Source organism: Haliaeetus leucocephalus, unplaced genomic scaffold (assembly GCF_000737465.1).
Source record: "Haliaeetus leucocephalus isolate CR32 unplaced genomic scaffold, Haliaeetus_leucocephalus-4.0 Scaffold217, whole genome shotgun sequence".
NCBI classification, from domain to species: domain Eukaryota; kingdom Metazoa; phylum Chordata; class Aves; order Accipitriformes; family Accipitridae; genus Haliaeetus; species Haliaeetus leucocephalus.
Window position 1 is genome coordinate 1,423,268 of NW_010972653.1, and position 21,791 is coordinate 1,445,058.

At 36.9% G+C, this 21,791-nt stretch overlaps 1 protein-coding gene across 2 annotated transcripts; it reads right to left on the reverse strand.

Annotated features, from left to right (window-relative positions):
* Positions 1 to 4,121: 4,121 nt before the first annotated feature.
* On the reverse strand, positions 4,122 to 21,588 carry GEN1 (GEN1 Holliday junction 5' flap endonuclease). Of its 2 annotated transcripts, XM_010566645.1 has the most exons (14): positions 21,395 to 21,458; positions 21,122 to 21,244; positions 19,418 to 19,604; positions 18,031 to 18,207; positions 16,222 to 16,332; positions 13,202 to 13,275; positions 12,586 to 12,677; positions 11,617 to 11,767; positions 11,463 to 11,499; positions 11,280 to 11,360; positions 9,862 to 9,992; positions 8,027 to 8,088; positions 7,335 to 7,478; positions 4,122 to 7,107 (listed from the first exon to the last, which is right to left on the reverse strand). In XM_010566645.1, the coding sequence occupies exons 2-14, from the start codon at positions 21,130 to 21,132 to the stop codon at positions 5,654 to 5,656; spliced, it is 2,712 nt and encodes a 903-aa protein (XP_010564947.1). In that variant the 5' UTR covers positions 21,133 to 21,244; positions 21,395 to 21,458; the 3' UTR covers positions 4,122 to 5,653. The 2 variants fall into 2 exon arrangements, with proteins under 2 accessions (XP_010564947.1, XP_010564946.1); XM_010566644.1 differs by lacking the exon at positions 21,122 to 21,244 and having other exon boundaries at positions 21,395 to 21,588.
* Positions 21,589 to 21,791: the final 203 nt, after the last annotated feature.

The window sequence follows — 21,791 nt, forward strand, 5'->3', positions numbered from 1 at the left end:
CATGCCTTGGTCTATCCCAGGAGGTTATTCCGAAACTTATACCACAAGTGCTTGGGAATTCAGGATTAATATATGCCTTATGCCATCCCACTGTAGTACCTCTTGCTCCTCTGCTGTATCTCTTAAACTTCTCCGTAATATCAGCAGCACCTTTCTCATGTCTTTGATAACCCCCGTGGCAAAACCAGCTTTACTTCCTCATGTCCCCCCATGCATCCTCCACCTTTTTTGATCTGCCTGATAGCCAAAAGACAGCCCATGTCGCAGCTTAGGGAAGCACGGGTGAGCTGACCAACCAGCTGGCTGCCATCAGAGCCACTGCTGATTTCTTTCCATCAGGAAGGCATGAAAAGTCTTTCTCTCATCCCTGAGCAATTGATCATCAAAAATTTATAGCCCTGAAACCATCAAATTTGGTTGAAATTGGCCACTTGTTAAAAAATATCAGTGAAGGACAAAGGAAAAGAAGTCACACAACACAGACAAAGCAACTTTCCGTAAGGCTCCATGCCCATAACTGAGTGGTGTGGCTCCTTTCCCAGAAACCCATCCAGACTGAGAAGGGCACTGAACCAGTTTTCTCCTTTTCCAACTGAAATTCTCTATTTATTATGAACTTTTATGAAAGAGACATCCCACATTCTTCTGATCTATCCAACAGAATAAGAGAGGCCTGATTAAGTCTACTAAGCAGTAGCTCTGGTTACCCCCTCTCAGTAAACCTTCAGATTTCTATAAACTCAGAAGAACGTAAGAGACTGGCAGCCTGTACTGCTAAGCAAGTTTTCTGGAGAGAAGTAAGATTTACCCACTGTCAAACCACAAAAACAATTTAGGTATAGAAAAATGCAATTAATAAGACTGTCCCAGTGCCATAGAGTCATCTATGAACTGCTAATTGCCCACTCCTTCAGAGGCATCTCCTGTGAAAGACGCTGTCCTTCCCAGCAGTGTCTTCCTAGGTCATACTGACGACATCAGCCCTGTAACTAATTACAAGAAAATAGACCACTGCCCCAATTTCTAACTGGCAGATCTTATTTGGTAAAGAGACCATTCAACAACTACAAAAGCTAGCAACACGTTAATCTGGATAAGACATCTTATAAAGCCCCCGTACAGTAGGTGTGCACGGGCTGTAACTCCGGGAGCCCTCTGTTCCATTAAACTCCAGGCTTTGGGGGAGCTGAGCCTGAGCACAGGGCTCTCTTCCACCCAGCTGCAGATCAAGCAGCAAGTTTAGCTCACCAGTGCAAAAGATTCAAAGAAAATGTCTACAACACATCGCAGTCGGCTGAGCGATAGAGAGGCTTAAAGGCTAAAGCTGCTCTGAGACCTGGCATTCATGTGGGACTGGAAGACAGCCTGAACTCGACCTGAAATGAGGCCACAGATCTCATGTTTCTGCAGCAGATAAAACTTGGACAGTTTCTAGGGTTTGGGCCATCTTGTCTGTCTGTTATTTGTCATGTGGTGTCACTGCCAGGGCAGCACTGGGATGTTGGGATGGAGGAAGAAGACAGCACACAAGGGTTCATCCAGTAAGTTTGCCCCACAAATTTATCCAAAGCAGACCATGCTCACAGTTCCTCCCACTGCTGGCCCATAGCTGGCCACAGATCCAACCTTTGTCAGGAATGTTTGGCAGGACAATTAACCTGGCTGTGAGCTTGGCTGGGGAGGTGCTCTAGCAGAGCAAATTGCATCTTAAAATAAGATATTAAAATGACATAGATGCTAACGTACAGCTACTTCTACACTATCTTGGCACTAAAAATATCCCTGGTTAGCTTCTTTCCTTAATTGTATTTCAGTCAGACAGCTAATTCACTTTAAATATCCATTAGGTAGAATTTTGGTATGCGTAGCTGTTTTCATGGAGCAGTATTTTCAAAGGCATGTCCCTTTTTCCAGCTGTGCTCAGTCTTTGAAGTGACAAAATCTCTCCAACTCAGTCAAGGGAAATTGGGGTGGGGGGTGGAGACAAGGATTGGGTTTAAAGAACTTTTAAAGTTTGATATGCGATTAATGTTATTAAATTAAATTAAGTTCAGTACTGATAGTAGCTATGATGCAGGATACAGGAGCAAGAGAACTGTGCAGAGTGGTTGTGTCACCCATCATAATTTTGTTTTCTTGAAACAGTTAAAGTGTTTTGTTTCCTGAAGGCAAAAGCGCTAAATCTAGCGCCGAGTTTACTGTTTTGTCAGTAGCACTTGGGTTTATAACAACTCTCAATAATATTCTAACCACAGTTTCCTTTTATCTGCTGATATAATATGGCAGGGTTTGGCACCTTTTTAGACATGAAAAGACCATCTTGTCTCAAGTAACAGCTGCCATTAGTCTCTTTCACCACTATATTTCCAAGCATTTTTCTTGACATAAGAGCACAGAGCCAAGCCTGTGCAAATCCTCAAAGTCAAATAATCCCCTTCACAAATTGGGAAATTTTTCTGTAAACTAGAAAAAGATTTATCAAGTTCACCAATTCTATCAATAAAGTAGAAATTGGTAAATGCAATGAAAATTAATTTTTCCTTCTGGTAAACATGTTCATACATGTTGGTAAGTATCTCAGTAATGCCTTCAAATGAAAAAACTAAGAGTATGTGTAGCTTGATAGTAGGACATATAGACATTGAGGGGTGGTTGTGGTTTGTTTTTTTTTTTTTTTTTTAACATTGTATTTTTTGTAGCTCTCTATGTATATATTCCATGTAAACAGTATTTATTTTCCTTTCTGGTTGATTCCCCATGATGCTGAAATAGTGAGTTACAATCACAAGGAAAGTCAAAGAAATGTTTCCCTTTGTTAAGCTACACTAAATAAATTTGCTGCATCTAAGTAGATGTTTAATACCATTTATAAGTGGAAATAATGATATTTATACTGCGAATACAGAATCTATGGATCTGCTCTATATTTCTGCAGGAATCATTCAAGCTAGAGGGATGTCGACATCAGGAGTGATAGACCAGGTAAAGTACTCGGGCTGGCACAGTAGTTTTGCAGAAAAACTTGCAGAAAAGTACCTGAAGAACAAAGCATCCTTTACTTGCCCCACCTCCATAGCAGATATATTTTTGCAGATATATTTTTATTACTTTAGATGAAGCACCCTGATAGAACCTGTTTAGGCTGACCAGGACAGATGATAAATGAAAATATATTCAGGGTCATCAGGCTGACGCATCACATTCATTTATACTTGCAGCCAGTTTAACATAATCTTGTAGGAATACTTCCTGCAGAAGAAAGTTATCTGTTACACCCACTCAATTTAAACATCATCTTCACAAGTGTGAGCGGTTGCAAAGCAGTCAGCTCTGGCACAGTAAAAACAGTTCCAAAGAAGAAAAAATCATCCCTAATCCTTAGACTGAGTAAATTACAGAAAGATGAGAAATCAAAACACTTTAAAAACTGTAATTTTCCTTCTGTAACGAATCACAAGTTTAATTCGAGCAACAGTCACTCCCAATGATAAATGTTCTTATGTTTATTTGCTGCAATGAGCAGCTACAGCCTAAATGAGAGAGGGCATCCTACACAGTTTTCTTCACATCTATTGCTGCTTGTAAAGTAGTGGCAGAAAACTCGCACAAAACTGAGATGCATTGCAAATGAAAAAATTGAAATTTTTCTGCTTTTCATGCTTGAACTGTACTTATGAAACCAGATTAATTTGTAGCGATTATCAGCAACATAGTCTCTTTTTTTTCCTCTGCAGTTCTTAATATTTTCTATCTTATTCTGGTTTCCATCATCTGCAAAACATAAACTTGTCATAATTCTGGCACTGTATTTTCAGCGAGTCATACATTAAAGCAGTCATCTCAGGCAGATTTGGAAAACAAACAAAAAACCCCTCCAAAAATTGCTCTTGCCCCCCAATTCTAAAGAAACCCCTAAAACACAGAAACCCACACACTGTGGGTGAAATTGTCCAATCCTTCCAACAAAAGGGAACATACCCATACACTGGGAGGGAACAAAAGTGAGGTCATTCACATGATGTTGGCATTTTTATTAATGAAAAGTCAAACTCTTGATTCCAACTTTCAGTATTCAAAATCAGCAGCAAGGAAAAGAATCATACATAACCAATAACAATGTTTTTCCAAAAACGGTCTGATCTCTCCACTACTGACCACTGCATAAGGAATCTCTCCATTTATGGTCCCCAGGTAACTGCTACTCTTATTTTCCTTAGCAACTCTATTCTTCTAGCTACCCTCTCACATCAGCTGGGTGGTTAAGAGTCTCCAGAAGAGAGAGACCATCTTCAAAACTGAAAAAAAGTTTCCAATATTTTGGATTTTTTACTTATTTCCATAATACATTTCTCATTTGGAAAATCAACTATAAACCTTCTCCACCTGCCCACAGAGGAAAATAAGAAACTACCATTTTTGGCTAATTACAGACTGTATTATCTATAGACTACCTATTTCTTCCTTAAACACATCTGGAATTTAGCTTCCTAACTTTTAAAGCCTTGGCCTTTATGAAGAAAGAATTGACCTTTTCATTAAAGCATGGATATTCCAAATTTCAATCCTTAACATTCTATCTTGGTAAGAGTGGCCTTCCTTCTGGTTGGTCCATAGAAAAAGTTATGAACGCTTAAATGCAGGCCAGGAGGCATTTTCTAGTAAGCTATTGAAGACAACTTTTTTTTTTTTGTATGAACAAAGATTGCTTCTATATTAAAGAGGTATGAAGAACACCTTCAAAAATGCAATTGTATTCAAGTTCCCCCCTTAAAAACAAACATTTACATGATATTATCCAAAGAATCTGCAATATCATCATTAAATTTTGATTTTCTGTAACTTAACCTTCATTCTATTATAAGTAGAAGTGAGTGTTAGATGGAATTTCCTATCCTTTAAGAAAAAAATGCCCCTCACTATAAATGTTTGATTAAAAAAGCCATCAAATTTCCTTAAATATTAGATATGACAGCTACAAAACCAGAATATCCTTACATGGCTTATTCCATTCTTTGGAAGATGCACATACTCAAAGAACAGTTTATTATAGGGCATGGCAGAAATAAATTTAGCTACCCTGCAAGGTACATCTGCTGTGTGTCTCTATCTGGTCCTACAGAGATAGTCAACACAACTGGCATCCCAAGGTTTGAAAACCCATTTTAAAACTAGCAAAATTAAGTTAGTGGAGCAGAATGGAAAATTTCAGTTGGAAGGAGCTGTATCACTTTGTCTTATTAAGAATATCCAACAGCAGTGCAGGCACTATTTTAGTAAGTCTGTTTTTAAAAGCAGAAGGACTAATAGCCGTACATAAAATCCTCACAAACGGTTGGGAAAAAAACCTTCTTATTTCGTAAATAACCCCCCCTGCTCCCTTGTATACTATATATCCTGATACTTATGTATCAAGTTTAGAATCTAATCAAGTCCAGAATAACTGGCACTTGCCTATAATCAGCCATTTGGTACTTTTGCTAACATTTTAGTTTCAAACTTTAGCTCTAGTATGCAGTATTTCACAGCACTTCTTATTCATCAAAACTGTGTCCACTTAAAATTGATAGAGCATACTGCAGAAACTTTGAGAAAGAACTCTGTAAAAGCTGAAGGTTCAGAGTTAATTGTTATCATAATCTATTTTATGAGGAACCTAATTAATTTTGATTCTTCCTTTTAGTCTTTCAGACAGGGGAAGTGGACTGTCTGCCCATGCATAAGACGGAACAGCACTTTTGGCTTGCTGCATGGGACCACAACCCAACCTCTCAAAGGGTTGCTCTGGACTTTGGGGACAATTAACTTCCCCTGCAGAAGACGGTTTTGGAGATACTTGCAATGAGAAACTATTACCAGCTTTTTTAAAATTGGTCATTTTCTTCTTCCCTTTAATTATAAGGGCTGAGTCACTGTTTGTTCTTTTGCTAGTAACAATGTTACTGCTTTCCTTTGAAAAACATTTTTTAAACTGATCGGGGTTCAGTTGCCTTTGCTGCTGCTCGTAAATCAGATTTTTGTTCATATTCCCATCATCACTGTCTTCACTAGAAGAACATCTGTTGTGACACACACTCCTTTTAAAAGAAGTTTTCCAAGTAGTTTGAATACAAGCTTTTTTAATGTGACAGCCAGTTACATCTGGTGGCTTTTGAGATGCTGGAAGCATTTCACACCCAGGATGCTGTGTCTCTGTTGTTTGCCCACTGAGGGTTAGAGATGTTGAACTGCTTATATTATGGTCCTTTTGCATCATTTCAGCCAGGCCGTCAGCTTTTTTGTACTGATCTTGATAAATGTGTATGCTGGATTCCCTTGCATAGTTTTCTGACAGCACATTTTTACTTTCCTGCACTAGTTTGTTTAACTGACACGAGGAAGAGACATAATCTTTATCAGGATTCAACATTTCTTGTGTTTGTTTAAAACATTTCAAAGACTCCGGTTGCATTACGTCTTCAGACAACAAAGGCTTTGATGGAATGGAAGTCTTAAGTATTCGCTCACTTAAAGACCACTTCTGAAATTGTTCCATAGCATCATCTGAAACCAAATCATCTGCACTATCAGAATGATGTTGATCAGTCTGCATAGCATCAGAATATTCTGAGCTACCTATTACTGTTTCATGACCTAGAGCACGCGAGTGTTTTATGCATGTAGTTAAGTCAGCTGCTGGATCATGGGTATCACCCCCAAGTGCTGGTGAAGCGCTGAAGAAGGTTCCTTCCCAGTCAATACTGCTCAGTTGTAGACGAGCTGTTACAGAGGAAGAGGATGATATCCCAGAATCTTTAGCAAATTGTGCTGGCGACACAGATGAGTCGGCCAACATACTCTGTAAAAGTGAGTAAGATGTCGTCAGAGGAAGAGCAGCTGCTGATGCTGGCATTTGAACAGTTGTTATGCAGGAAGCTGAAGCTAACACTAGATCTTTTGATTCAGTACTTCTCTGGTGTATCTGGTCTTCTCGGGGAGTTTTTATATCTGATGTGGAGTCTTGCACGGGAAGAATTCCACATCTAGATTTTAAATTCATTTGCGACAGAAGATTGCTAACTTCATCATAAACATTTGATAATTCCTTTTCTTTCGGTCTGTCTTTCCTGTCTGAAAAAAATAAAAAGGGCATATCAAAATGACATATTAACCACAGTTCAGATTTCCTAGTGCTGAAGTATTAACTGGTAAGATAAAAGCAGAGTCCCTGCAAGATATCATGCCCTGATCTTGACAAAACATGATATTGCTCAACAGTGGGAGAAATTTTTGTTGCTTTTGCTTCTTGTATTCTGGAAAGACCCAGAAGTTCCTAAGAAATAAGCTTTTGGACTTACTTTTCTGTTTCTTCTTCAGAACTTCTGACTTTTCCACTTGATAAAGGGCAACAACATCAGGATAAGCAGCCTGAAACAAAGACTCCTCTTCAACTGTGACTACAAACAACTCCACAGGTTCATCTTCTGCATCAACATAATGTTCTAAAAAATTAATGACTGTACATTAGACATGTATATACAGAGGTATCAAAGTAGGGAGCAAGTAAAACAACAAAAGATTTATTTGAGCACAAAGAAGGTATGTAAAAAGATTAATAGTATAATGCTTGAGATTTAGCTACAAGTAAAGTCTTTTTCTTTCTGCCAGTCTCCTGGCACACTAAAGGTAGAAGTCTGTCAGCATAGAAAAATTTCTAGTTAGTAAAGTCACAGCTTTGGGTACATAGTGAAATAAGAGATGAAATACATAGTAACTAATGTAGTATACTAACATGTACCAGAAAAAGTACCTGAAGACCAAGTCCCTTGCTTTCTAGGTAGATTTTTTTTTTTTTTTTAAAGCATTGCTTTTACTTTCAGGTTATGTGAAATCTGATGCACATTTTCTATTGTTTTCATAGAACAGTTTCCAATCTCACCCACATTTCATTGCCTCATAATGTTGTCAAACTCTTCTCCTCTTTAAAGCATGCTTTCCTCTTTTTCTACGAACAGTTTTGTTCCATAATGTACATAGAAACCAGACCAACCTGGTTTTTGCCACTCAATTTCAAAACAAGGAACTCCGTTTTTAACACGTGTCTTGACTATCCTGTAAGAACAGAAGCAGCCCATTAAATGATTTTATTTAAACAGGAAATGAAAAAAATCTAAGTTATCTAAAAATATTTCAATACTCTAATTTGTAGTGATTCAGAGGAAAAAATAATCTTGTAATAGTGAAATTAATATACCTTTTAAGAAATACACTACTTCTCTGTATAAGTTGCACAGTAACATTTTGTGTCTAGATTTGAGTACTGAAACATTTTTATTTTTTTAATGATACAGCTCAGAGGAGCATAACAAGAAATTAAAAAGCTATTCTGTAACAGACAACCGTAATGCAGGCTCCTACAAACATCAGTTTGATATCTTCAACTAATGCCTCAGAGAAGGCTGTTGCCATAGACAGTAATTTTCTGAATGACCAGACAGGGTCATTTATATCTTTTGCATGAGAGCATGAAGGAAGATAAAACATGTTCTGAGCAGGGACAGACAGTCTTTATGAAATTTTTCTAAAAACATTATCTACACCCCAGTTTAATAGGTTCCTGCATGCAAAGAGGCTCCTGCTGAATCAGTCGGTACTGTGTTTTTAAACACTTCTTAACCAAAGAAATCTTCTAGAGCACACATGATCTGTCTTTTAAACTTTTGAAACACTATAAAGTGTTATAAACAGAGGATGTCAACTAATTCATTCATCGAGGTAAATGCTGGTAATTGATCTAGCCAATCCATTTAAAAAGCAGCTCCCAACCAGTCTCTCCACTCTTTTGAAAGATGGCACTGAATAGAACAGCTTCTCTCCAAGTAATAATTTAACAGACACATCAACCCAGAAGAGATACTATCATATTGCTACTGACTGTCCTTCTGTCCCCCCAAAATTAAGGTCTACGAAATCTTGAACAGCCTCAAGGAACATGAAAAAACTACTAACCTTCTTGCAATACAAGAATTTCGGGGGGCGGCAGAATTTAGGTTTCATTTGGAAAATTAAACCATCAGATACTAAAGTTACAGTAAGTCACAATTCTGTTCACACAGTGAAGTTAAGTTCAGATTTGCCAACAGACACTGTAGATTCTAAAAGTTTACGGAGGTTTAAGAAAGGATTAGATCATTTAAAAAAAAATACACTGAGGGCTGATAGAAGGTACAAATTCTGGCTCAGAAAACCCCCGAGTAACAGAAACCCAGACGGTGGGAAAATATTTCTGGGGAAAGTAGTTACATGCTTTGCTTGGGGTTTTTTTTCCTGCATATCCATTTTTAGTAACAGGACACTTGGCCATTTTTATATTCCTAAACGCAGCAGTCCTGAAGGAAAACGTTTTGAGAAGGGGTAGCAGAATAGAACTGTAAGCCAATGATTTCATCAGACACATAGTACGACAGTCAGTAGGCCCGATAAGGAATCAGAGACCATGACTGAATCTGCAGATGCTCATTTCTAAGTCTGGGCTCTTATTTTGAATCACAGAAGTCAATTAAACTTCTGCTAAGAACCTGAGCAGAGGATCAAACCTGTAATGCTAAATCTCATGTGCAGATCCAAGGAAATAGAAAGTAAGCAGAGGAAAAGCAGGCATTGTCAGTTAGAATGAAAGGAAACTGCTGTACGTACTACTTTGTGCAGCAGTAACATAAGAATTGGTGTACTGATCTAAATTTTCACCTCTATTCAAAATGAGCAAAAAGCTTGAAAGAGAGATGGAAGAAAACCGTTTTATTTCTGTAAAAAAGGAAAAAAACCAGCATTTTCATCCAGTAGCAGAAGTAAACATATTGAGTTCAAGAAATCAAGCTACATTACCGTATTGCCTGCAGTTGTTTTGAATCAACATATCCAGATTTTCTCTGGATCATATCATAACGTGTCAACAGTGCTAACAGCTTCTTACAAGCGTAATGTTTAGTCCATTCCATCTTCTCAGAAGCAAATATCTGTTAGTATAAAAACACCACCCCAAACTTTAAAACTTTCTTATTCTGTTAGATATCATGCTTAGATAGCTGTGTAGTAGGAACACAGGACTAAATACTTAAAATATCTAGAACGCTTTTATACATTAGTGTAACACCCAAGGATATCTCACTGCCAAGGGAGGGAACAGTCATCCGTAACATGGCAGATTCCTCAGCTGTCAGTAACAAGCCAAGGGAATGGTTGTGTAGTGGCAGCAGCAGTTGCTAAACACCTGATCAGATTCGGATCAGCTACACAAGGAACTGTGAAAATCACGGATTTTGCATGTAAGAGAAGGATGAAGACGGATTTTCATTAAAGCTATATTGCTTAACAGCAGTCTATCATGCTATACATAATTCTCACACTGTTATCAATCCTGGACAATGAAACATTGTAAAAGATCTGCTTTCACCAATAAAAAACAAATAAAAATCACTCTTAGAAAACAATGCTAACATGCATATATTAACATTCTCCCCTGCTTTCCCCCACTCCCAAAAAGAAGCTTCACAGGATATTTATCCTTTCTTCTATGGACAGAGGAATAAGCTAGACCACTTTTGAACTTTGTGCACTTTGAATTAAAGGGCCTCTGAACTTGAAAGCTGGCAGTATTGTGCTAAATACAAGCCTGCTATCTGTTTTTGGGAAAAAATGTGACATTCAGAATAAAAGCCACTTCTGCTTGTTATATACAGAAGCTGGTTATCTCAATACCATAGATATGATCGAAAAGAAAGTTTAATGTTAAAAAAAAAAAAAGCCACAGTCATGACTTGCTACGATACCCAAAGTTACTATATACGCACTGTCAGTATGACAATGAAATAAGCACAAGTAAGAATAAGAGCTGTATCTGTTAATACCTTTATGAAAGGTGGATGAAAACAAAAAAGATAACATCCCTGAAGCAGATATTGTGTCATATAACCATTCAGTACTTTACACACTATATAGACAATGCAGCACTCAGCAATCCAATCTAGTAATACTGGACAGTGAAAAACAAAACAATGGCAAATGACCTTTTTTCCAAGTTCTCTTTCTTCCACTTTTCTACATACCTATTTACATCAACTGATTGTTTTCAAAGTCTCCAATTTTATGCTTTCAAAAAACGAGGTACATTGAGAAGTTTTAGCAAGATCCTTTAATTCTTATGTCCAGTAAAATTACCAATGAAGATCAAAATTATCACAGATGTCTTTCTTACTAACAAACAAACAACTACAGAGCTGAATATCCAGAATTTTGTTATATACCTGAAAGGACAATAAATTTGGCCTTTGACATTCCTTTATGTTGATCAATTTATTCTTGTTTACAAGAAATTCTTGGATAACCTTGACATAAAACAAAAAAGAAGCAGTTTAAGAGAGGGTTGAAAACTGACATTTCAATTAATTGATTAAAAAAATTAATCTTTAAATAGGCTTGTTTATTACCTCAGAGAATGGAAAGCCCTCACAACTGTTAGCTTTTCTGCAAGTAAAACAAATTTGTTAGGAACCAAATACAGATGGGAAAAATGCAGAATTTAAATGCTCACCCTGCACATGAACACAGGTAAAAGCAGTTCAATTTTCATGACATTCCTACTTTCTGATATTGTCCTCCACTGCACTTGCTTGTTTCACTTGCTCCAACTGATGCCATTCACAAGGGCAGCGGTATTCAGAGTCATTGGGTTTGCAGTATCTAGTGCTTTCACAGAATTTACATCCACTGTGCTCATGTTCCTTGTAAGATCCTATAGAAGCAGATGCACAAAACATGAGGAGAAAAGAGGTTTCCAAAATCTCCAAATGTACAAAGCTAATAGTACGAACACAAAGCTCAGAACATAGACAAATTTGACATGAATAGTAGCTGTAAGCAGATCTGAGTGCATCAGCTGTATTTATATATCTCCAGTGAAAACTGACAAATACAAGAAAGCTTTCATTTTTTTTTGAAGACTTTTTCCCCCAACAGTTTCAGACCTTATGCTGAAAACTACCTACAAACTACAGAAGTAGTCCATGACAACCTGGCAAACGTATGTAAGTAACATATTTGAAACAAGCTTTTCCTTCTCCAAGTGATTGGTTTGAACAAGTTCATTGATCAAAGATGTGACCAAAATTAGGTTTCTTAAGATGAATTTTTTTAAGAAAACACTGCAGCAAAACCCAGCAGTGCTAATGGATCCAGTCCTCTTGATGCAAGACCAATTCAGGCAGCTAAAGAAATAGTTGCTTGTCAGTATAGCATACTTTCTTTACTGATAATGTTAAAAAGGCAAATATCTGGGATCACACAACAGCATTGCGATAACATTCCACCTGCTATCAACTAGTTTCACATTTGAAGAAAGGCAGTTCCCAGCCTCAAAAATATTTATATAAAGACACATATACACAATGCTGAAAATGTGAAGATTTCCCAGAAGCTGAATAACACGGAGTTTTAATGCTAGGCATAAAAAAACCCCCAAACCCAACCAAACAAAAAAATCCCCCACCCCACACAACCAGAACAAAACCTAAACAATTAGGCTAAAAATAAAATTCAGCGCTTTTCACTGACCTGGATGATGGCACTCAGAACAGTGAATTACCCTTTTAACAACCAACGGTGGATTATTACCATACCGAAATTGTTCTTTCCATTGCTCAAACCTAAAAGGATGATATTAAAAAGATTAAGAAATATTTTTAACTTTCCTACTTAAAATGAAACACTGAAAAATACTATTTCCCAGGCAACAACCCGAGAAAGAGAGTTTTCCAATTTATGAAATACATTTCTTTTACAGTACATTACATGATTGTTGGATTTCTAGTATTGACACACACATTATGATAGCTAACATAGAAAGCATTTGGTATCTCATGTCCTGATCCACAACCCAATTAAAAATCAGCAAAAGTCTCTCATCAGTCCCTATGACTTCCTTTCCAACATATCAACATACCTTTGCTAGCTCAAGAGCTAGGAGCCAGCTAACGTTTAAAACAATTAAGAAGCTTGCCTAGGAAAACACATAATTCATTTAGCAAACAGAAAGTAAGGAATGTGGTAATCCCTTCCCCCCCTCCCAAATTAAAGTATTATGAACACTGCCTTGGAGCTGAAGTACATACTAGCAAGTCTTTGAATAAAATCAAACTACTTCAGCATACAACATAAATTTTCATTTTACCTTTGCAGTAAGTTTTGACCTCGTAAAGTTTCAATTAACTTTAAAGCTTGTTCCTTCCCAACTCCTGGAATGCCCTATAGAGACAGAAATATGAAATATCATTTAAACAGAAAATACTCAGGTTTTCATAAAAACTGCCTTCATAACATTATGTGGAGAAATGACAAAAATAATCCCAGATGTTGAGAATAAATTAAGAAAAATAATTTTTGACCAAGTTCTAAAGTCAGAGAAGGTGACAGATTACAGCTGTACTACCAGTGTAACACAGAAGCTGCATAAAATGCTCCTATGCTCAATAGCAGCTCAGATAAAATAAGGTGGAGAAAGAAGTTAGTAGAAAAAAAATAGGAAAAGAGGTTTTGTTTTTGTTTTCCTTCTTGCTATCTGCAACAGGACAATATAAAATACTGGTAACATTCTTGCCAGCAAACTGCCAGAGAGCTGAAACTTTTCAGAATTGTCTTGGAAAGACAAAGACGAAGACATATCTTTTGGATTTTAGAGTCAAAAGGCTAGAACTTAAGAGGTAGAAGAAACACAGCAAAAAGCTTTCACTCACAGGAAAGAGATGCTTTATGGCAACAGAAACAACTTCTAATATTTGAAGACCTCAAGCACTTACGCAAATTCAATTCTGAGAGGTAACAAAGAAAAGTGCAAGAGCATTTTCTGAAAAGTAATTAAAACCCACAATAAAACCACAAACCCAAAGAATTCCTCCCCTCCCTTTCAATAATTGCTTGCTTGATTTTGACATTTACTCCATTATTACATCTGTAGTATGCATGTCCTTTATAGGAAAGGGGACTACCACCATGGATAATAGATAGGAACAGCAAATATTCTCACAGAATCATAGAATGGTTCGGCTTGGAAGGAACCTTTAGAGGCCATCTAGTCCACCCCCCCCGCCATGAGCAGGGACATCTTCAACTAGATCAGGTTGCTCAGAGCCCTGCCCAACCTGACCTTGGAGGTTCCTTTTCTGGAACCTACCTCATGGACTGAGATCCAGAAGTTTGTAGTAATCCCTAGACATACTGAAGAGTGAAAGTCAGTTGATTCAAAACAACCAGAGGAGGGCCACAAAAACGGTCAGAGGGATGGAACGCCTCTCCTATGAGGAAAGGCTGAGAGAGTTGGGGTTGTTCAGCCTAGAGAAGAGAAGGCTCCAGTGAGACGTTACTGCTGCCTTTCAATACTTAACGGGAGCTTGTAAGAAAGATGGGGACAAACTTATTAGTAGAGCCTGTTGTGATAGGACATGGGGTAATGGCTTTAAATCAAAAGAGGGTCAATTCAGACTAGATATAAGGAAGAAATTTTTTATGATGAGGGTGGTGAAACACTGAAACGGGTTGCCCAGAGAGGTGGTAGATGCCCCATCCCTGGAAACATTCAAGATCAGGTTGGATGGGCTTTGAGCAACCTGGTCTAGTTGAAGATGTCCCTGCTCATTGCAAGGGAGTTGGACTAAATGACCTTTAAAGGTCCCTTCCAACCCAAACTATTCTATGATTCCATGGTTTAAAATGCCCATACTGCTCTTCCAGTTCTTTTTTCAATCCTTACCGTATTTTGCCAAGAATCAGTAGAGTTGAATATAAAGATTGTATTGAGTGTGCTTTTTCCAGCATTATTACAAATAAATCTATAGCTTATTTTTAACCAGCTGTAATGGCTGAACTGAATATATGCAACCATATGAAATAAATGTACATTCAAAACCATTTAGAAGTTTTCACTGGACTGCAGCCAGACACTCAGGTAGCAAGTCAGATATTCAGCTTCTGCAAGTAAAGCATCATTTTGACATATATTCAACAAAGGAAGTGGAATTATAAAGTGGTATTCTCATTTATCTGTTCCGCCAATCCCCATTCCCAATGTGCTCCTGTAATTCATCTTTCCTTAGAAGTTTCTATCTTTATCCACTTTGCTGGGCTGCAGTAACTCAAAAGACCTATCTGACATTACATAATAGTGTTACTTCAGGACTATGCAAGAACCTGACATTCCGGGAGCTGCTAGTTCCATTACAATAACCACTGATTAGCCACTATTTTTTTTACTCCTTCTCTCTTTATACATTTATTTTGTAATTATAATAATACCAACTATTTAAAAGATTCCTATAACAGAAGCAAGTCTTTCAGGAAAAGATAAAGTAATTAGAGCTGTTTGCTCTTTCAGCAGTATCAGTTGTTTAAAAGGACAGTTTTATCAAATTAGCACACAATGATTTAAAAATAACTAGATATCCACTGCAAGCCTGAACAGGAGCAACTGTTGCCTGAAGTCACTGTATGATGAACTGTATGGAAATCAAGTTTCATCCCACTTTCTTTCCATTTCAAATAGCCATTACAACAGCTTCTGTTCAAAGTCTCCAAAAACATTCAAGAGCTTACAGAAAAAGAAAAAAAAAAAAAAAGTGAAGTAGCCATGAGTGAGATCCCTCTCACTTCATTCATTAGGCAAACTTTCAAATAGGTGACTTCTACTACTTCATAAATCATGTATTTACAAATGATAGAACTGAAAAGGGATACATCCAAACTGTACCGAGAACTGGCATTACTAATAACTACAGTTCAAAACCATAAGTACTAAGTCTTCCAAACAGCATAGACAAAGCTGTTTTTCTGATTTTCCACAGCTATTCTGCCAGGGATGTAATTATACACGAATGGTTACAAAGCATCATCATGAACAACTGAGTTCTCACATTTTTGCTCAAAGTAATCAACATCTAAACTTTTGTCTTCACCTCCATTATAGAAAGTCTGGAATAATACATGACAGTTTTAGAAAGATTAATGTTCATGAACCATTCTGATTATCTTTAAGCCTTCACAAATAAAATTTACAGCAACTTACTAAGCATCTTCTTCAACTAGATCTCAGTAATTGTGCATTGCATACAGTTTTGTCAGCATGCACATGTCTCCCTTGATATAGTTTATTGTTTTTCAAGACAGTGTAAGTACCTAATAAAAAATAATAATATTGCTTACCTTTGGAAGATAATCACAACCCAGAAGAACAGCTAGCCCAATCAAAGACTCTCTGTCACATCCAAGCTTCTCCTTAATAGAGGACATTGTGTAACAGTCAAGATGTGGATCCTGCAAGAGAAATTATCACATGTGTTATTCCTGTAACATCAGGGAAGGAACTGCCCTGAGTCACATTCAGTAGTGATTGCCTACCCACCCCTATTCACCCACATGTGCAGGAAATGGGTGTATCCCATAAGCGGGGTCTGACAGCAAAACAAGATTAGCAGCAATTAAAATTTATAATGTAATCCATGGACACCACATGAATAACTACAGTTCTGGAATTTAAAGTTTTAAGTATGGGCATCAACTGTTGAAAGAAACTAAAATAAGCCAAGGGGTGTTTTTATTGTTTACTACCTGTAGAAAAAATATGGCAAACTAGCATTATCCAGTACTAGTGGCTGTGCAAGTCATCTCAGGAACTGCAGTTTTTAAAATCCATGTAAACATTTTAATGTGCTACTTGAGTAAAAAAAAATAAAATAAAATAAAAAAAAAAATTAAAATGTTACCTACCATATTAGACATGAGCTAAAGGAACACCCGAAGCTTTGAAGGGTAGGGGGACTCAAACACAACAACATGAAATCAAGATTAACATGAATCAAAACATAGGACACTAACTACCCCGTACCGCCCCCGCCCCTCCCACCCCAAAAGACAAAAAAACCCTCCACACAAGCCAACAACCCAAAATAATCCAAAATAATCCAGTTTTCTGGAACAGATGCCCCTGACAGACACACACTCACGTAAATTATTCTTTTATGTTGACTTATGTATGTAACGAAGTACACCTGAAAGATTGAGGCCACCTTCATTTTAGGTGATAAATGACAAGGAAGTTGAATGAAAGAGAAAAGAACCAGGTCAAGATAGAACCCAAACATGGTGCTGAAGCAAATCATCTTCCATCAAATTAATTATTTTTTAAGAAAAGTTAGTTTGTTCATAGTGCTTTTTTTCTGTCCTATTGATTTTCTCCTTTACTGAAGTATTTTCTCAACAAGTCTTTCAGATGAATATTATTTAAAATTCCAACCCCGATACCATTTTTCCTCCACTTTCTTATTAGATTCACCAGACAGAACACATGCATTCCTTTCTCTGATTTATAGAGAAAGTATAAAATATGGAAATTTGGGGTTGCCTTTCACCAGCTCTGGAAAATTGCATTCCTAACAAATGAACACTTCAGCTCAAGGTCATACATTGATCTGTTTTTTTTTCAATGATTGCAACAATTGATTATGATACAGATGTACAATCCCTACCCTATTCATCATGTTTAACTGGAGGCTAATAGTACTAATCGTAAGTATATTCATAATAAAACAAACCTGCAAATGCAAGTGTGTGAACACTGTTATTAGACCCAGGAGGCTGACCACTCCCATATGCCCTAATGGTAAATTTATAGGAAGCAATTACTTCACTCAAATTCTTCACTGTAGAGGAGGAAAGGGAAAAAAAAAAGTTTGCTACTTAGCTTTATATTACACATCACAGGACACTACAAACACAGACAATAATACCGTAAGTGTTCTTCAGTTCGGTAGTTTTGCACTCACATCCAATACACGGGAATACTGCCAGTGAATCAAACAAAACGTTCCTGTCTTAAACGTACTATTTTAAATAAACTCAACTACTAGAGGGTCAGTGCAATAATATGTAAGTAATTGTTTCAAGTCCCTTCTTTCTATTTACATTTTTGGGAAGTGTCTAAAGAGAGGGTGAGAACGGGATGAGGTACGTTACCTTAGCATTCATGGCAAAGTTCCTATAAACTGTCTGAGCTCCATATAGAAAGACATCTCCATCATTGGTAATGCAGCCATCAACATGTCCTTTTGCATTTAGGTAGGCACACATTGCCTCCGCTTCCCCGGCTGCTTGAACCCAAGGGACACCTAAACACTCCAGCAGTTCAAGACACTAAAAGAAGGAATCGAAAAGGAAAGACAGATTGAATGCTGAATTAGATCCACTTACCAGAATGCATTTTCTCAGACACAAGTGTATAAAAAAACTGCTACTGTTACACTGCCTATAGAACACTACATCAATACAAGCACTACTTTAGAAGTACAGTTTACTCTAACAGCGAAAAAAAATATCCAACTAAGATCAAAGTATTAGTTACAGGACTTGAACACAGCATGATTAATGGTTATTCCTTCACAAAAATCTTTACACTTTAAATAGATATTTAGGATGTTTTTAAAAGAAGAGTAACAAAGGAATATTTATCTTCATGAAACAACGCTGTTTACTCTAGTGACACTGGGCTAGCACAGACTTCTTTCAACAGGTGCCAGACTCCCAGAGAAAATCAAGCATGAAAGTACAGTACTGTCAGCCTACTAAGACTGGACCACAGCATAAGACATACTGATATATACTTATATATACCTGTTACAAATTTCAGAAAAAAAATTATTTTAGAATTTAAGAATAAAACAAGAATTGATACATTCAATCTATCAAAGCCATGAGTATCTATAAATTCTATTTCACAAAATTTTGAATAGACAAAAATGATTACATATCTGCAACAATGAATGAAGAAGATTACTGAATAGGAGGTCTTTGCAACTAGAGTTGTTTCAACCATCTATACCAAGATGACTATACAATCTTCCTTTTAGCCTAATCCAGTAGGTTTCCAACAAGTATATCCTCTTAGCTATTCAGCTAGTTTACCAAATCATAGATTTTGGTTACAAAACAGTTCTGTGTACCCCTGCAAAAACACACTAGCTTAGCTTACATAGGTACACAACACATTCCTGTTTTCATGTATACCCTAACCTAGAAAAAAAAAAGTATCAATACTAACACTATAAAAGAACAAGGAAGGTGAATTTCTGTAATAAACACTCAATTATGACTGTGGCTCACTACAGCGTAACATGCATAGGAACACATCAAACAAGAAAATTATTCTGACATTGTCCCTCTTCTACAACAGTTAACAGATGCTGTAAGGCCCAGTTTGAAAGGCATGTGTTCCTTCAAAACACAAAACACTGTTGAAATTTGTTGTGTAGAAAACTATTAATTCAGTCAAGTCCTTGTATTTAATTTGGTTAAGATTTCTTCCTATCACATGAAAAATACTGGAACACAGCCCTCAATCACTCACCTCTTTTAAAATGGCTTTAAATAAAGATCTCCCTGTTCTTGCAGCTCCAACTTTCTTTGAAGGTCCATAGCGCATCTCATTCCTCTTACTCATGGTGTCTGCTTTCAACCTGGGGGCCTCTCCTTCCATGACAAACACTAGTTTAATTCCCATTGATGTTAAGAAAGAGGACCGAAAAAATAGGTTTCTGCAATAAAGCAAGGTGTTCCATAAGCTGCAGAATTAGAGAAGCCCTATTTCTTCAGACTTTTTCCTTATATCCCTCAGCCTACCTCAGGAACAATCTTAGCTTTCTCTCCACCTTTTATGATTCCCTCACCCCCAAGCTAACAAACCTTTTATCTATACCCCTGTCTTTGGTTGAAGCTGTTTTACTACAAACTTCTAACAGCTTTACAAAATTTCCAGGAAAATACCACATAAGGACAAGAAAGATCTTTTTTGGGTGTAAAGACATATGCAAATTTAAAAGGCTTTATAAAAAACGTTCAATATCCAAAGTCTGCTTCCAAACACATACCCACATTGATTCTTTTATATCAAATTTTAATCCCAAATCTATCAATACAGGCATATCAGATTCTGAAGTGACTGAATGCTGTGGTATTAGACAGTCATAGATACCATTACCATGCCAATTTATTTCATATGCAAACCAGCATCACTGACGGGTGGAATTTTGCAAGGGAGCATTAATAACTATTTGGTCTATAACATTAAAATTGAGAGCAGCAATATCAGACAGCATATGCTATGCTTTTTCCAGCAATTCCAGGATCAATCTTTCAAAAGGAGTAGACCAAACATTTATATCTCTTCAACTAACGTGGAAAGACCATTACTCTAGATTTAACTTTGTACCATTGCTACTGGTAAAAAAGGATAAACTGATCTTTTGAGGCTAGTTCTATTTTCACAAATGATATAAAAATCAATCACTTATGGTAAGTTTCTCTAAAATACTTAGCAAAACAACTTAATTTCCAACTGCCTGAAAACATTTCTTTTTTTGGTAGAAATCTGTTCATCCCTTTGTCTTGCTTTGGAAAGACTACATAAGAGATCTGGACTGGTGCTTCCATTCCACTGCACACAGGACATCCTATCAGAGCAAAGTAATGAAGTTTTATAGTTAATTACCCATTTGGGGTCATAAGCATAACATTTTAAGAAATTTTTCTCAGAAGATGCTGATATTTCATATCAGCTGAATCCAACAGAAGCCACAGGAACATCTAACAGCAGCTAGTAACTCAGTATTTTTCAGCTAACCAATAACACGTCTTTTATGAAAATTTGTATATATTTTCATTTTTGTCAGCATCACTTGCAGAAAACAGTGCTTTGAAGTTACAGCTGCTTATACTTGTTCATTCCTTACGTATGTGATTTATTTAAATTAAAAATATACATATTCTTCAAGGTTGTTCATAAGCCTGAAGAATGATTTAAACATATTTAATTCAATATGGGGTCTAACTAGAATTTTAATTTATAAACCAGATTAGGCTTGAGCATGCATGACCTTCAGTATGCTCTGAATTGACTAGCTTCCAAACTGCTGTGATAAACAGTTGGAACTCCCATACCTTCCATCACACAGCCTCAGAAATATATAGGAATTAGCACACTGATTTGCGTTCATTGATAATCTTTATATCACACAGTGCTATACCACAGTAAGACAAACATGGATCTGCTTACATCCATCTCATCCTTATCTACAGTTGAGGCTTCAAGACAAGGTACGTTGGGCCCAAGAACTTCTATTTGCACCTGAGCATTACACTGAATTCAGCCAGTATGACCACGTCTTCACTTCAAACCCTGTATGTATGTAGCACAAGCGATAACAACAGAATCAAAACAACACAGTCATATGAATTTCTGAAGTAGCCTTCAATTTGGAATAAGTATCATACCTAAATTATACAGCTCCAAGATTTCTGGCTACAATAGTTTATATGGATACCATACCTCAGATGTGGCTTGGTAACTACTCCAACCATCTTTTTAACGGTCTGTGCTTCACAAACCCACAGACTTAAATCAACAGCAAGTGTTTTTCCTTTGAGACTGCTCAAGTTGACAGGTTGTCTCACAGGCTCAAGGATTTGCCACAGATTAGTCACTCCCATTGTTCTAGCTTCTTGGTTGTCAGCATGAAGGTTTTAGCTGTGAAGACCAAGTAAAATAAAATACTTTCAGAATATGACATCAAGTATGACGTATTATGAACGTGAGGTTCAGAAAATAAATATTTAGTCATTATCAGTTTTACTTCTATGAGCCAAGAACGCTTGTAATCAAGCCTTCTAAGTGCATCTCTAGTTCACAGATGGTTTATTTCTAAATACCTTCTTTGGACTGTATG

What these genes read in the sequence shown, in the direction of transcription:
- GEN1 (XM_010566644.1), bottom strand. Translation starts at nt 21,555, where the DNA reads ATGGGAGTGACTAATCTGTGGCAAATCCTTGAGCCTGTGAGACAACCT. An exon ending in GTTACCAAGCCACATCTGAG is followed by an intron (nt 19,605 to 21,394) that starts GTATGGTATCCA and finishes GCTTTATTGCAG; the next exon opens with AAACCTATTTTTTCGGTCCT. An exon ending in TTCTGAGTGCCATCATCCAG is followed by an intron (nt 11,768 to 12,585) that starts GTCAGTGAAAAG and finishes CTGCTTCTATAG; the next exon opens with GATCTTACAAGGAACATGAG.